Here is a 13,752-nt window from a genome sequence, read left to right on the forward strand (position 1 = left end):
TGACGAGTAAAGTTTACCTTGCCTGGATGGGCAGCTCTCTGGGTGCTCAGCACCCCCAAAGCTCTGATCCTAGAATTGTCCCTGTTCTCATCACAAAGTGCTTGACATCTCACTCATAATTCATATGTAAAAGATGTCTCTAGTAAATCCTTGAACTACTCAGCATCATGTGATTTAATCAGGTTATGCAAATCCAAATTCATTAAACACCAAAACACATGGCTTGCAACACAGTTTTCAAATTTTTTAATTAATATATTTTAATAGCTTTATCAAAAATAATTAACAGCCTGAATAATTACAAATCTTAAACATCCAGCTGTGCTGTCAAATCCACTTTAAGATTATGATAAAAATGTTTTGTTTCCATATATTTAAAGTAACTAACTGTTGAATTACCTTGAACACAGGAATTTATCTGTTGAACAAAAGCTTAATATAATAGGGTATTTCACAGCAGCACTTTCGATAATTTGGGAACCACAAAATGTGGTTTATATACAGAGTACTTTAAAGCAAAAAAGTATAACATAACAGTGGACATGTTTAGCTACACATTAGGACGTTTACTTACTGAACATTAGTGTAAACTTTAACTGTGCTCTCGTGAAATTGTCGTAAGTGCCGACCGGATACACAGATGCATTTACTCACTTTTCAACATGGCGGCTCTTGGCGTGTAGTGTTTTGTTTTGGTGCAAAATCCCACGGATTAATGTAACATTTGGAGGACCTGGTAGCCACCTGGTAAACAAAAAGCTATCACGATACCGTCATTGTTGTTACGTCCTTTAAGCTAATCTATTCCTTCGACTATCTGGGAGATGTATCGTCGTGGAGCGGCAAAGAAAGACAGCAAGCCGGTGAAGAAGGATGTGAGTGACAGTGATAAATACGCCGATCTGTTGGTTTTCGGCTATGCCTGCAAACTCTTCCGAGACGACGAAAGGGCTCTTTACCATGATCACGGAAAGCATCTTATCCCATGGATGGGGGACAAGAGCATCATGATTGATAGGTCGGTTGAACAAACTTAGACCGAAACATTATGCTAACAATCTCTCCTGTCCGCTAGCCTGTCTCAAAATTCAAGGGACCACGTTGGAGTTGTTGCTTGTTGAAGCTTGGAAACACCTGCAACTCGCGACGATTGTTTTATTTCTTGCCTCCTAACGTGTCTTGTTGGATGTCCTGAACTAAAAAAGAAAGAAAATTGGGGGGAAAAGAAAAACACCTGGTATCTAAAGTTTCTTCGGTAACATGCTAACTTGCAAATGCCTGTCAGTCTTTGCTAATGTTAGCCATGACTGACCTATTTATGCTTTTTGCTGTCAAGTTATTATACACTCCAGCTTACATTATAAGAGAACATTGGACAAATGGATTGAATAAAGTTTATTTGAGACTGGTTTAAGACCACATAGGCCTGCATAGTTCGCGCTAAATGTACCTCTTAAATTGGCAATTGCAGTAAATATATAAAAATACTCAAGTTATCTGTGAAATCGGCTTTGCATCTTGGCATGTTATGAGAATTTCCTCTAGAAGCTTTTTTCATGCTTTACACATGAATAATATGTCTAAGCTATAACATGTCTTTTTCCTGTTCTTTTCAAACGGACGTTTTCTAATATAAAGTGGTGAAGTCCCTACAAAACTTGGTATTTTACTATGCTTTTGTTTGCCAGAGCAAATTCTAGCAAAGACAAAAGTTACTGTCATTAAGGTGATTCAGTGTATCATTTTGACTAATTTTTTCCACCTTTTACATAGAAATTGTCCTTGTTGCAAAGTCATTGTAAACCTCCTTGAGTCTTGTATTTCTTTAAACATATTAAATCAATTGAATCACCTTAGTGTTCAGACCCAACTTATGTTTCATTTGTACAGCCTTTGTTTGTGTGTCTTTATTACATAACCCAGTTTTTCCACAGCAAGGTAGGCTAAGGGGTCCTTCCAAACCCCGAATGCCAACCTCAGCTCCAGATTTCTTTGTCTTCATGAAGAAACTGCAAGTGAGAGATGGCGTAGAGGGACGAACCTTGGAAAATGTCGTCCATTTGGGTTCTTACGGATAGGTATTTATGTGCTCGGGTTTGTGTGAATGTAACTTTCTTTGCAGATTTAGAAGTAATGATGAGTGTTACAGGGGATTATTGAACCCTGTAAGGTAAGAAGCGAGTTGCTTTGTTTGTCTTTTTTTTTCTTTTTCATTTCTAATGTTGTTGGCCTGTAAAAACAGGAAGAAAATACAGACAGAAAACTTGCTAGGTATATCAGAGCTCTATCCAAAATAATTCCCAAAGACTTAATTAGTATCATTATTGTGATGTATCCATTTTGAGAAAACATTCATGGAGGACTTACAGAGGTAGACCAGTTTTATATCTTTTATATTGTGGGTTTTAGGTTTTACAACCTTGGTAAGTAGGCCCATGTTCTGTATGAAAAGTTTTGTCTACTTCCTTTTCTCTAATCCTTTTTATCATCCAACAGATATGATGGACGTGGTCACTTACATGACCTTTCAGAGTATGACAGTGGGTCATGGAATACATCCTACCAGCTGTCAGAGGAAGAGGCCAGGATTGAGGCGCTCTGCGATGAGGAGAGGTACCTGGCACTGCACACTGACCTGCTGGAAGAGGAAGCTAGACAAGGTGAGCAGGATGCTCGTTTAAACATTTAGCAGTAATAGTTAAAAAAAAAAAAAGAGTGATATTAAAGGCAAGGAAAAATAATTTCAAAACATCTTATATACCTTAAATCTGCTGGAGCTCTTAAATAGGATATCATGACCTTACTTTCGTAATCTGTTTTCAAAAGCTGACTTTGTGTCAGTAGCTCAAACTTGTTTTCCGTTTGTAGTCAGGCCTTTTTAATAAAGATGTAGTTGCATGGGCTCATATGTCAGGGGATGCTCACTTAACAGCATTTTTGCTGTCTTCATCTTTTGCTCCAGTAGAAATTTTAAGGTAATGTCTACTGCTTCTTAGGATTTCCCATTTGTGATGAACACACTGACATTTACTTATTGCTAATGCTGGGCAGACACTGTGCGATTTTCTTTTTTTTTCCAGTCGCACGATTCAGTTCCTGCTCAAACTCAAATTGGCCCATTTTGAGTCCTACGACCGTTTTGGCGATCGGCCCGATTTTGGCCTTCATCGTGCGTCGTGCATCGTGTAGTATACGTGGGGTAACGAGAAGCGATTAACACCTCACGACCAGCTCCCGATCATCAATCGCTTGGTCGTGAGGATTTCAAACCTGTTTGAAATCCTCGCGACCGTCGTGAGGGTGTCACCGCAGTTTCTCACACTGCGCACAGCAGTGCAGCATGTGATCTGGACACAAGCGATGGAGGCACAAATTGTAGAACTTTGGAAAGCTCATCCGAGCCTTTTCAATGTGGCCTCACAAAATTATCACGACCACAACAACCGTGAAAATAGTTGGATTTACACTGCTGCTCAATCACAGCTGCCTGATCAATGTTTTTCATTAGCAATTTAGCAAAGTTGATGGTGGTGGTGTGTCTGTGTGAGTGAAAGACAGAGAGGGAGAGCGAGCGACAGAATTTCTGTTATAACCTTCATTTTATGGACGCACAGTGTGAGCACTCAGGTCGCATCAGAGCATCGGACCGTATAGTGTGAGACCCTGCATCGTGTCCTATGAACTTCTAACCCCTGCGAGTCAATCGTGCCGTTTGAGCAGGAGCTGAATCGCGCCACTGAAAAAATCGCACAGTGTCTGCCCAGCATTAGTTACAGCTTGTTGTCAATACGCTGGGGGCAGAAATTAAGTGATCCTCTGCTGAATTTGTAAATTTGTTTGCTTCCAAAAAAATGAACAGTCAGGTAAACGGGTAGCTTGATTTTAATGGAAATAAACATAATATCATCCAAAACTCCAGGGAAAAAAGTTATAAATTAAATTGCATATCACTGAGTGAAGTAAATATTTGATCCCGAAGCTAAATATGACTTGTTTGAAATACCTTGTTGGTAAGCACAACGGTAAGATGTTTTTTGTTTTTTTTTTGTAGTTATTCACCACATGTGCACACGTTTCAGGAGGGATTCTTTGTTGAAACGCTTAAGTCCTTTGGCTTTAGAGTTGGTGTTTGTCAACCCAAACCTTCAGCTCCCTCCACAGATTCTGTAGGACTCACGAATGGCTGGTCCTATCCATGACCTTAATGTGCTTCTTCTTCGGCCACTCCTTTTTTGCCTTGATCGGATGTTTATGGGTCATCGTCATGCTGGGAGATCTATCCATGACCCATCTTCAGTGTTCCGGCTAAAGAAAGGAAGTTCTCATCCAAGATCTTATCATACAGGGCCCCGCCCATTAGCCCCTCAATGTGGTGAAGTCGTCCTGTACCTTTAGTAGAAAAACAGCCCCAAAGCATAATGCTACCACCTCTGTGCTTGGCTGTGGGGATGGTGTTTTTTGGGTCATAATCAGCATTTCTCTTTCCCCAAACGCTGCACTTTGGGTTGACCACGGCACTTTCTCCCAAGCCTTGGAGATGTTCACTGGCAAGCTTAAGATGGACCATCGCACGTGCCTTCTTTAGCAGGGGGACTTTGTGGGCTTTGCAAGAATAATTGATGCTCATTTGATTTCTTTCGAGAGTTATCAACTTCTCATCAAACAGTTTGCTCATTCCAGCCTTATGCAGGTCTATGATCTTGTCCCTGGTGGAAAAGTAGGAATGAAACAAATTGAGTATCTTCTGTGTGCTACATGGACACAGTCTGTGGAAGCCAGAATTCTTGCTGGGAAGGAGTTTAAGTCTCTGGCTAGAACTGAACCAATGATCTTGATGTCCTTATTTCTACTGTGACACTTGGATGGTTGAATCAGAAATTGGTGTAAACATCATGAAAGCTTGGATCCATTACTTTTGTATCAGCAGTTCAGGCTGGCGGCACTGATGTATTGGTGTGATATATTTTCTCGCCACACTTTGGGTTCGTTGTTACCAACTTTAAACAGCAGAGCCGACCTGAGTGTTGTTGCTGACCATGTCCATCCTTTTATTACCCATCTTCTGATGGCTTTCCAGCATGATGACGCATGTGTGTCACAAAGCTCAGATCACCTAAATCTTATTTCATTAGCATGACAGTGAGTTCTTTGCACTCAAATAGCCTCCACACTCACCAGATGTCAATCCATTAGAGCACCTTAGGGATGTGGTGAAACGGAAGGTTTGCATTATGAAAAACTACTACAAACTTAGTAGGTTAATGTTTATTGCTGCTTCTGTCATGCCTGTCATATTACACTAATTCAATTTATCAGGTCCTCTTTTGAACTCGTGTCATGCCTGTCTTGCTTTTTCACAGTTTAGAAATCTTCACTCTCTTCAAAGGCAGTCTGTGACAGTGTTTTAATTACTATCCAGTGCGTTTTAATTTCAGGCATGCATCATCTTATGAGACATCTTCTGCAGACTGCCACTGCACATAAAACTTGGATTTTATCCCAACAAAAATTGACAAGTCACATTTGCTAAAAAGTTTAATCTATGCTTCTTAACAAAATCCCTGGATTTTTTTTTCCCAGGCCAAATCTTCAGAGTAGAGTGACGCCCCCTTTCTAAGGCCTTTTCAGCTTTTAGACTCTTAAAAAGGGCTGGCTTTAACTCTTGAGTTGAAGAGCTGCAATTTCTATGGAAATCACATTTGACTCATCTAGGATACTTGCATCTCACTCATTTTACATAATATAATGAAGCTGGCTGTTTTGATGACAAAGCATCCTTCCAAAAGACAGACGTAATGACTAATTGAATTTAATAAGCCACAGTTTTAAGTGAAATATGGTCTCTTTTGCTCAAACTGACAGGTCAGAAGGAATCAGCTAATGGTTTGTGTAAAACACACACACACTGCAGAAGGTGGATCTTGCAGTCCGGTTTGCCCTTGAATTTGGAGATCTGACCCCATTTTGCTGAGGCGATTACCCATCTGTCCACTTAAGGGGCAGTGGGAAGCATAAGAAATATTTATAGAGTTCAATGAATTTCAGTAGAAAAGGGTTGCCTACAGGGTCCAACATGCATACTTCCTGTCCCCTTTTATATATTACATTGGTAGCATTATAACTATTTGTATATCATAATGATCATGAGTTATTTGAGATTAGAGCAGGGCGATATGGCCAAAAATATTTATCACGATATATATTTGAAAATTTGCGATAACGATATAACTGACGATATAATTGATGCGAGACAAAATACAACTCCACAACATTACTAGCGCAAAAAGACAACCTTCCATTTATTTTCACTTAAACAAGAAGCTGGTTTTTATGTACATTAAAGCTTTATAAAAATGTAACAGTGCAAATGCAAATTCCTTGCTGAAAGTTTAACCAAAAGGCATTTCCAGTAGAAATGGGCTGACATATCCTGAGCATAACCATGTATAATATCCACTGAAGTTAAAAAGAGGTGCTTTGCAACATTAAACTGCAGTGTGCAGTACGCATTTTTCGGACCATAAGGTGCACGGGATTATAAGGCACATTAAGCGAAACAAAGCAGTCAGATAAATCAAACTTTATTCAACTCATTCTTCTTGCTTCCTCCACTTCTGTACCATTGATTCATTAATGTTGAATTCTCTGGCAGCTGCTCTATTCCCATGTTGTTGCAGTATAGTAATGACTAACCTTGTATTGTGGATGGATCATCTCAGTTGTTCTCCTGACTGAAGTTTGGTCCGTTTACAGCATCCTGCCATGCGACTGCATTTGTCTCTAACTATCAGGAACCTTAACGTTAACTTTTATAAGTGGAAAAGTGTTAGTGTTCGTCCTCCAGCTTCACTGTTTATGTTATGCTAACATAGCTGTGTCGCTAGCGATCACATAGCACATCATTATATACCAGCTAGCCCAACTTCAGTAACCTTACAAACGTCATTGCTGTTTAGTTTCCTGTCTTCATTTATGTTGGAAGTGATAGCAGAGCTGTACGTTTGATTTTTTTCAGAAATCTCTCAGTCAGAACATGCTATATCATGCTAAGGTAACTAGCAAAACTAGCGAGCTAACTTCCGCTAGCTTCCTGCTAACTTCTAACTCCGTTAAATGTAATAAATTTTGTTTTCATGGATGCCTGGAAGTTAAACTTCATAGTTACACCTGGTAAAGCAGCAATGCTGATCGTTTTATTAAAGATGAAAGAATTTAGACAGTTTTTAACTCTCAGTGATGCTGCAGTGTTGTTTGACCTGAACGATACGGAGTTTAGGACCCAGATTACTCCCAGATTTAAGAGCATCTTAGTCCGACAATAACGACGGCCGCTTGCATGTTCTGCAAAAAAATGTGCTTTGTCGTGTATCTGAAGGACAAACACCAAACCAGTTCCACATCACTGAAGTTGCACCATTTTTACAAACCAATTCTGGTTCATCTGTTTCACTCAACAATCAGCCATGTGCGTATGAAAACAAAGGCACTGCGCATGCGCGTTTTACTCATATTCTATCGCGATATTTCATTTTCCTATCGTTGCCTAACATTATACCGGTATTACCGTGAACGGTATAATATGGCCCAGCCCTATTTGAGATTACATATATATATATATATATATATATATATTAGGGGTGCAACGATATTCGTATCGATATTGAACCGTTCGATACAGTGCTTTCGGTTCGGTACGCATATGTATCGAACAATACAACATTTGTAATTTATTTTATCAATTTTCCTTCTGACGATGCTGTCTGTGTTGAGCGCTCAGTGAATCTGTGTTCGACTACTCCGCCTAGGCTGCACTGTCGAGCGCAGATCCACTGAGCGCTCAACACAGACAGCATAGTCAGAAGGAAGAGCGCAGGGCAAGCTAGCGAGACAGAAGTTAAGCTCTCCTTGCAACAGGCAAATTGAACGTCATTCAGATCTGGCGTTTGGAATTATTTTGGTTTTCATGTGACGTATGACCCTGAAGGTAAGCGAGTCATGGACTAAAGTAAAACAGTATGTTGAATGTGCCATGCAATGCTCAATTACATTGGTGTGAACTAGTGTGTTAGCGCAGTTAGCTCGTTAACGTGTTGGCCGTCTAGCCCCATGCACGGAGTGATCGGCGGTAGCTCGTTAACGGAGATTTGCCGTGTTGTGGCGTTAAGGTAATTTCAACGAGATTAACCTGAAAGCACTAGTGGGAACACAACGAATATGACTGCACATTTACGCCGACATCATCCTAGTGCAAAGACAAGTGGAAGCAGACAAAAAAAAGCAAGCATGCTACTAACTTTAGCCGAGTCATTTAGACAGCTGTTAGCACATGATTCTCCTTATGCTGCTGAGAATATAGCCCAGAAGAAGCGGATAGTATAGCTTTTATTTTGGAAAGAGACATTTCTCTGTAATAAACTCTCTTTTCCAAAGATGAGTGATTCCTCAATCAGATACAGGGCTTGCAATATCGCTAGCCCGACGTCCCGGAGCTAGCGATTTTTTCAGTCGGGCTACCAAAATCTATCTCTTCCCTGCCCGTCGGGCTATTGTAGGAAAAATATATGTCAATGCTTTTGCATTCTTTCGGAAATGTAGCTGGGTAATTATGTCATTGGCATCGGTGAGCCACTGTCAATATGTGACATATTGAAGTCGCGTTTGAATTTGCGCTTGTTTTTTTGCTTTCACTTTGCAATCGTGCGAACTGTGTATAGAGAGCGACAGCACTGATCTGTGAGTGATGATAATTTGTGCACCAATTCCTCTGACATCGTCTTATTAATCGTTAGCTTACTATGCAAACATGACAAGTGAAATCTCCCGCAGCTTAAACATGTGAGAGGTTGATCGCGCAGAGAATCGCTGAGCTTATGTGAGTGAGTGTGTAAAAGCATTTCAGTTCTGCTGAGCCAAATAAGACAGGTCAGGGTGAAGAAGTGACAGCCAAAGAAAAGCTTACCACAAAACGGAGAAGTTATGACAAATCAGACTATAAGGCAAAAAGAAAGTGCAGCTTTATGGTTTCATGGACAAAAGAATTTCTGTGGCTGCGATATGACGAGCTAAATAACCAGGGCTGCACATAAGTGGTCCGCAGGTGCGCATTCGCTGTCAAAATAAAAAACACGCACAAGGGTTAGGGTTAAATTCAAAAACTGTACTTTTGAGTTAAAATATATATTTATAATTTTAATAAATGACAAATTAAAAATGCATGAACATTTTTTTGTATCGAAAAAATATCGAACCGTGACACCAAAGTATCGAACCGAACCGAACCGTGAATTTTGTGTATCGTTGCACCCCTAATATATATATATATATATATATATATATATATATATATATATATATATATATATATATATATATAAATAAAATACAGAGGCTACTGAGACACACTTAAGTACAGTCCTTCAACAAGCCATTTGTGCACTGCTTGCCAGCTGTATGTATGTATAGGTTGTTGCTTTCATCTCGGAGTGGAGTAAACGTTCTTCAGTGGCTTTTAAAATGCAATTTAGTTCATATATTTATTTTCTGGGTGAAAAGCAACCAAACTAAGGGAAGATATGTTAAGTTTTCAAACCAGAATAAATAAACATTAGGCTTTAAAGGACAATTGTAAGAAGAATTTTGTGAGCCTGTGAGCCTGTTAAAGTTTTCTATATATCTGCACGAGTATGTCCTAAAAGTACACAAAAACAATTAACAACAGTATCGTACAACCTTACGAAAAATATTAGCTCGTTTTGAATTTGATGGCAGAAAGGCATCTCAAAAACGCTGGGAGAGAGGACACAAAAAGCTAGAGAGGACACAAAAAGCTGGAGAAGTAAGTGGTACTAAAAAAAAAACAGCTGGAGGAACATTTTGCAACTAATTAGGTTAACTGGTAACAGATCTGTAGCATCGTTGGTTAGAGAAAGAACATCTTAGAGAGGCAGGATTTCTCAGAAGTAAAGATGGACAGACATTCACCAATCGGCTGAAAAACTCTCTACAAATTGTGGAACAGTAATGTTGCAATGATGTCTCTTAACATAAAATCATAAAAGACTTTTAAAATCTTATTATATACGGTAGATAATATCATTATGAGAATCAGAAGAAATCTCTGTGCGCAAGGGACAATGCCAGATATAAATAATGGATGCCTGTGATCTTTGGACCCTCAGGTGCCCCTGCATTAAAAATAGACATGATGTTAACGTGATCCGGAAATGCTGCCATCTCCCCTGAGCCTAAACTCAGTTCAAATGGACTGCCAGCATTCAGTCCAAAAGCCTGTATCTCTGAAGGGGGCGGCTGAGTTGACATGTTGCACATCTGAAAGGCACCACCAGTCTTGGAAGTTATATACAGGTTTTAAAGCAAGATACGCTCCCATCCAGAAGATTTATATTTCACCAAGACATTCCTATAGCGCAGACTGCATCTATTACAATAGCATCGATTTGTAGTAGATGAGTCTAAGCGCTGAAATGCTCTGTTTGCAGTCCAGATGTTTCACCAACTGAAACATTTAACGTGTCATGAAATGGAAAAAATACAACAAAGATGATCCAGGACTGTTGAGTTTTTAGAATCCTCTATCAGACAGGAATGAGACAACATTCCTCTCAGAAGTCCGACGGTCTGCTCAGTTCCCAGTTGTTTACGGGCTGCGTTAAAAGAAGAGGGGATGCTGCACAGTGATAAACACAGCCTGACCCTAGCTTTTCTGATATACGTCATTTCCATCAAATTCAAAGTGACCTTGTTTTATTCTTAGGCAAGGCAAGGCAAGTTTATTTGTATAGCACAATTCAACAACAAGGTGATTCAAAGTGCTTTACAGAGACATTAGAAACAAGAACAAATAAAAAGCATGATTTAAAATTGAATAAAACAAGCAAATAAACTAACTAACTAATTAACAAACAAACAAACAAACAACAGTATATAAAATCAAAACAGATAAAATCAGAACAGTAGATAAAATCAGTAGTTAAATGTAAGTTTTGAAATTTAAGCTTAAAGTGTGGATTTGGTGCTTTATTCAAATGCAGCTGAGAACAGGTGAGTCTTCAACCTGGATTTAAATAAACTGAGTGTTTCAGCTGATCTGAGGCTTTCTGGGAGTTTGTTCCAGATATAAGGAGCATAAAAGCTGAATGCAGCTTCTCCGTGTCTGGTTCTGACTCTGGGAACTGATAAAAGACCGGATCCAGATGACCTGAGGGATCTGGATGGTTCATACTGGGTCAGGAGGTCATTGATGTATTTTGGTCCTAAACCATTCAGAGCTTTATAGGCCAGCATCAGAACTTTAAAGTCTATCCTCTGACGGACAGGCAGCCAGTGTAAGGACCTCAGAGCTGGACTGATGTGGTCCACTTTTTTGGTCTTAGTGAGGACTCGAGCAGCAGAGTTCTGAATGAGCTGTAGTTGTCTGACTGATTTTTTTAGGTAGACCTGTAAAGATGCTGTTACAGTAATCAAGCCTACTAAAGATGAATGCATGGACTAGTTTTTCCAGGTCCTGTTGAGACATCAGATCTTTTATCCTTGATATATTCTTGAAGTGATAGTAAGCTGACTTTGTTATTGTCTTAATGTGTTTTTCTAAGTTTAGGTCTGCATCCATCACTACACCCAAATTTCTCGCCTGGTTTGTGGTTTTTAGATGTATAGATTGAAGTTCTCTGGTGACCTGTAATCGTTTTTCTTTGGCGCCAAAGACTATTACCTCAGTTTTGTTTTTGTTTAGCTGGAGAAAATTGTGGCACAACCAGTCATTGATTTCCTCAATGCATTTACCAAGAGCCTGTACAGGGCCTCGGTCTCCTGGTGACATTGTGATATATATTTGTGTGTCATCTGCATAGCTGTGATAGTTTATTTTGTTGTTGTTTATAATCTGTGCCAGTGGGAGCATGTAGATGTTAAACAGAAGGGGTCCCAAGATGGAACCTTGGGGAACTCCACATGTGATACTTGTCTGCTCAGATGTGAAGTTACCTATTGATACAAAGTAAAATGTAATATTTTCTCAGTTAAAACATCTGATACTTTTTTATATTCTATTATTAATGAAATATGTGTTTATGGAAATTACAAGCTATTGTGTTCTGTTTTTATTTATATTTTATATAACATCCCAATTTTGGAGGGCAGTTGGGGTTGTACTCACTCCAATTCATCTTTTACCTTTCTTTGTACAATTGATTTGTGTGCAAAAGGTACCTTTCTTTGTGCATGACCAACTCTCTCATGAGATTCAGCTCAGACAAGCATCCTGACATTTTCTTTTAGTGTTCCTTGGTGTTATTCAGAATTCCCTTTTCTTTTCTATTAATGATGGTCTGTTGTTTTGGCCCAAGCGTGACACACAAAGATCCATACGATGACACTTCTAACCCCCTCTGTGTTTCAAAGATGGGAAGCAGGAGGTTCTACCTTACCTTACTACCTATGCAGTAAATAATGCAAACGAATGCTTCTCATTTAAACCACAAAGTTTTATTTTGGTCTCATCAACACACAAGACAGGACTGCGTCATTGTTTTGTTTAATTTTTCATCCACTACACGTCTGTATACTGTATATCTAATTAAAACTGACACAGTATCAACTTAAAAAGAGTAACATTCGTTATCTTCACAGATAGATGTCCTTCATCAAAATCAAAAGTCATCATCAGTTTGTGCAGACTGGTTTAAAGTGTTCTTCAACATTGCAGTCTCTTTTTTTTCCCTGATTATGTGTGTTTCCTAATCCTTCACAGAGGAGGAGTATAAACGTCTGAGTGAGGCTCTGGCTGATGAAGGCTCTTACAACGCCGTGGCTTTTAAATACAGCGCTGACTACTATGACCCCTCTCAGCCCACTGAGGAGGAGGATGCTAACAAGGAATCAGGTGAGAACTCGTCACAACTTCCCAGAGTAATGTAGTTACCGTGGGCTCTGTGTCACGTCTAGAATTGTAGTTGATTGTGTGTGCTGCAGTCAGCTGTGAAGAACACAGCAGCTCTTTCTGATATATAACATTTACAAAAACCAACTTTTTTTAATCCAAACAGCCATCTGCCCATTCATACACTTGAGGCGTTTGCTGAAGTTTATTTTTTGCCCAAAAAAAAGCTCATGACAAATGTGCAAAAAATTCAGTATTGCACTAGAATATCACCTCATGTAATCACCTCGCACCATCTGTGTTACTTTTAGTCCTCTATCTGTTTGTGACTTCTTGTTATGACTTATTTTGTGAGGAGCCTTCATGGATTCCCTGCTCCCTTGTGCAAACCTTAACCTCCTAAGACCCGAACTCTTCCACGGCATGCATTTTTGATTTCTCTTTGATATTTGGGCTGATTGGGACCCAATGAATGTAAAAACAAAGAATGACCAGATTTTTTTTTTTTTTTACCTGATTTTTGTTTCTAAGAAAAATGAGAGCCACATATGAGGATATTTGTTTAAAATTTTGATAGAAGAGTAGCAGCATAATGTCCTCGTAAGTGGATCTCAGGCCCTTGTAGAGCAAAATTGAGTATTTTGGTCTAAATAACCCAAAATGTGATGTCCACATATGTGGACGCCAGGTCCTAGGAGGTTAAACTAACAGTCTTTTTCCCAAATGTCATCTAAACAGACCCTTTGCCCTCCAACACACCCTTGTCATGTCTGGAATGACTTCCCAAACATCCTCATGCTCAAGAAAAAAAAAAAAAAAAACACTGCTTCCTAAAAGATAGACACTGACCCTGA

General features: G+C 39.3%; 1 protein-coding gene across 5 annotated transcripts in view; it reads left to right on the forward strand.

Moving 5' to 3' along the window:
- Positions 1 to 655: 655 nt before the first annotated feature.
- The window catches only part of sfswap (splicing factor SWAP), a 55,333-nt gene continuing 42,236 nt past the window's right edge, over positions 656 to 13,752 (forward strand). For 4 of the 5 annotated variants that reach the window (XM_086300499.1, XM_086300501.1, XM_086300500.1 and 1 more), the window contains exons 1-3: positions 656 to 1,018; positions 2,497 to 2,660; positions 12,770 to 12,901. In XM_086300499.1, the coding sequence (XP_086156625.1) occupies positions 825 to 1,018; positions 2,497 to 2,660; positions 12,770 to 12,901 (490 nt within the window). In that variant the 5' untranslated portion in view covers positions 656 to 824. Of the gene's footprint in view, positions 2,079 to 2,496; positions 2,661 to 12,769; positions 12,902 to 13,752 lie in introns of all 5 variants that reach the window. The other variant, XM_086300503.1, reaches the window with a different exon arrangement.

The sequence above is a fragment of the Aulonocara sp. 'chitande type north' Nkhata Bay genome, linkage group LG7 (genome assembly GCF_057382095.1).
Source record: "Aulonocara sp. 'chitande type north' Nkhata Bay isolate Kocher_YH1m ecotype deep benthic linkage group LG7, A_spYH_male_GT1.1, whole genome shotgun sequence".
Lineage (NCBI taxonomy): Eukaryota > Metazoa > Chordata > Actinopteri > Cichliformes > Cichlidae > Aulonocara > Aulonocara sp. 'chitande type north' Nkhata Bay.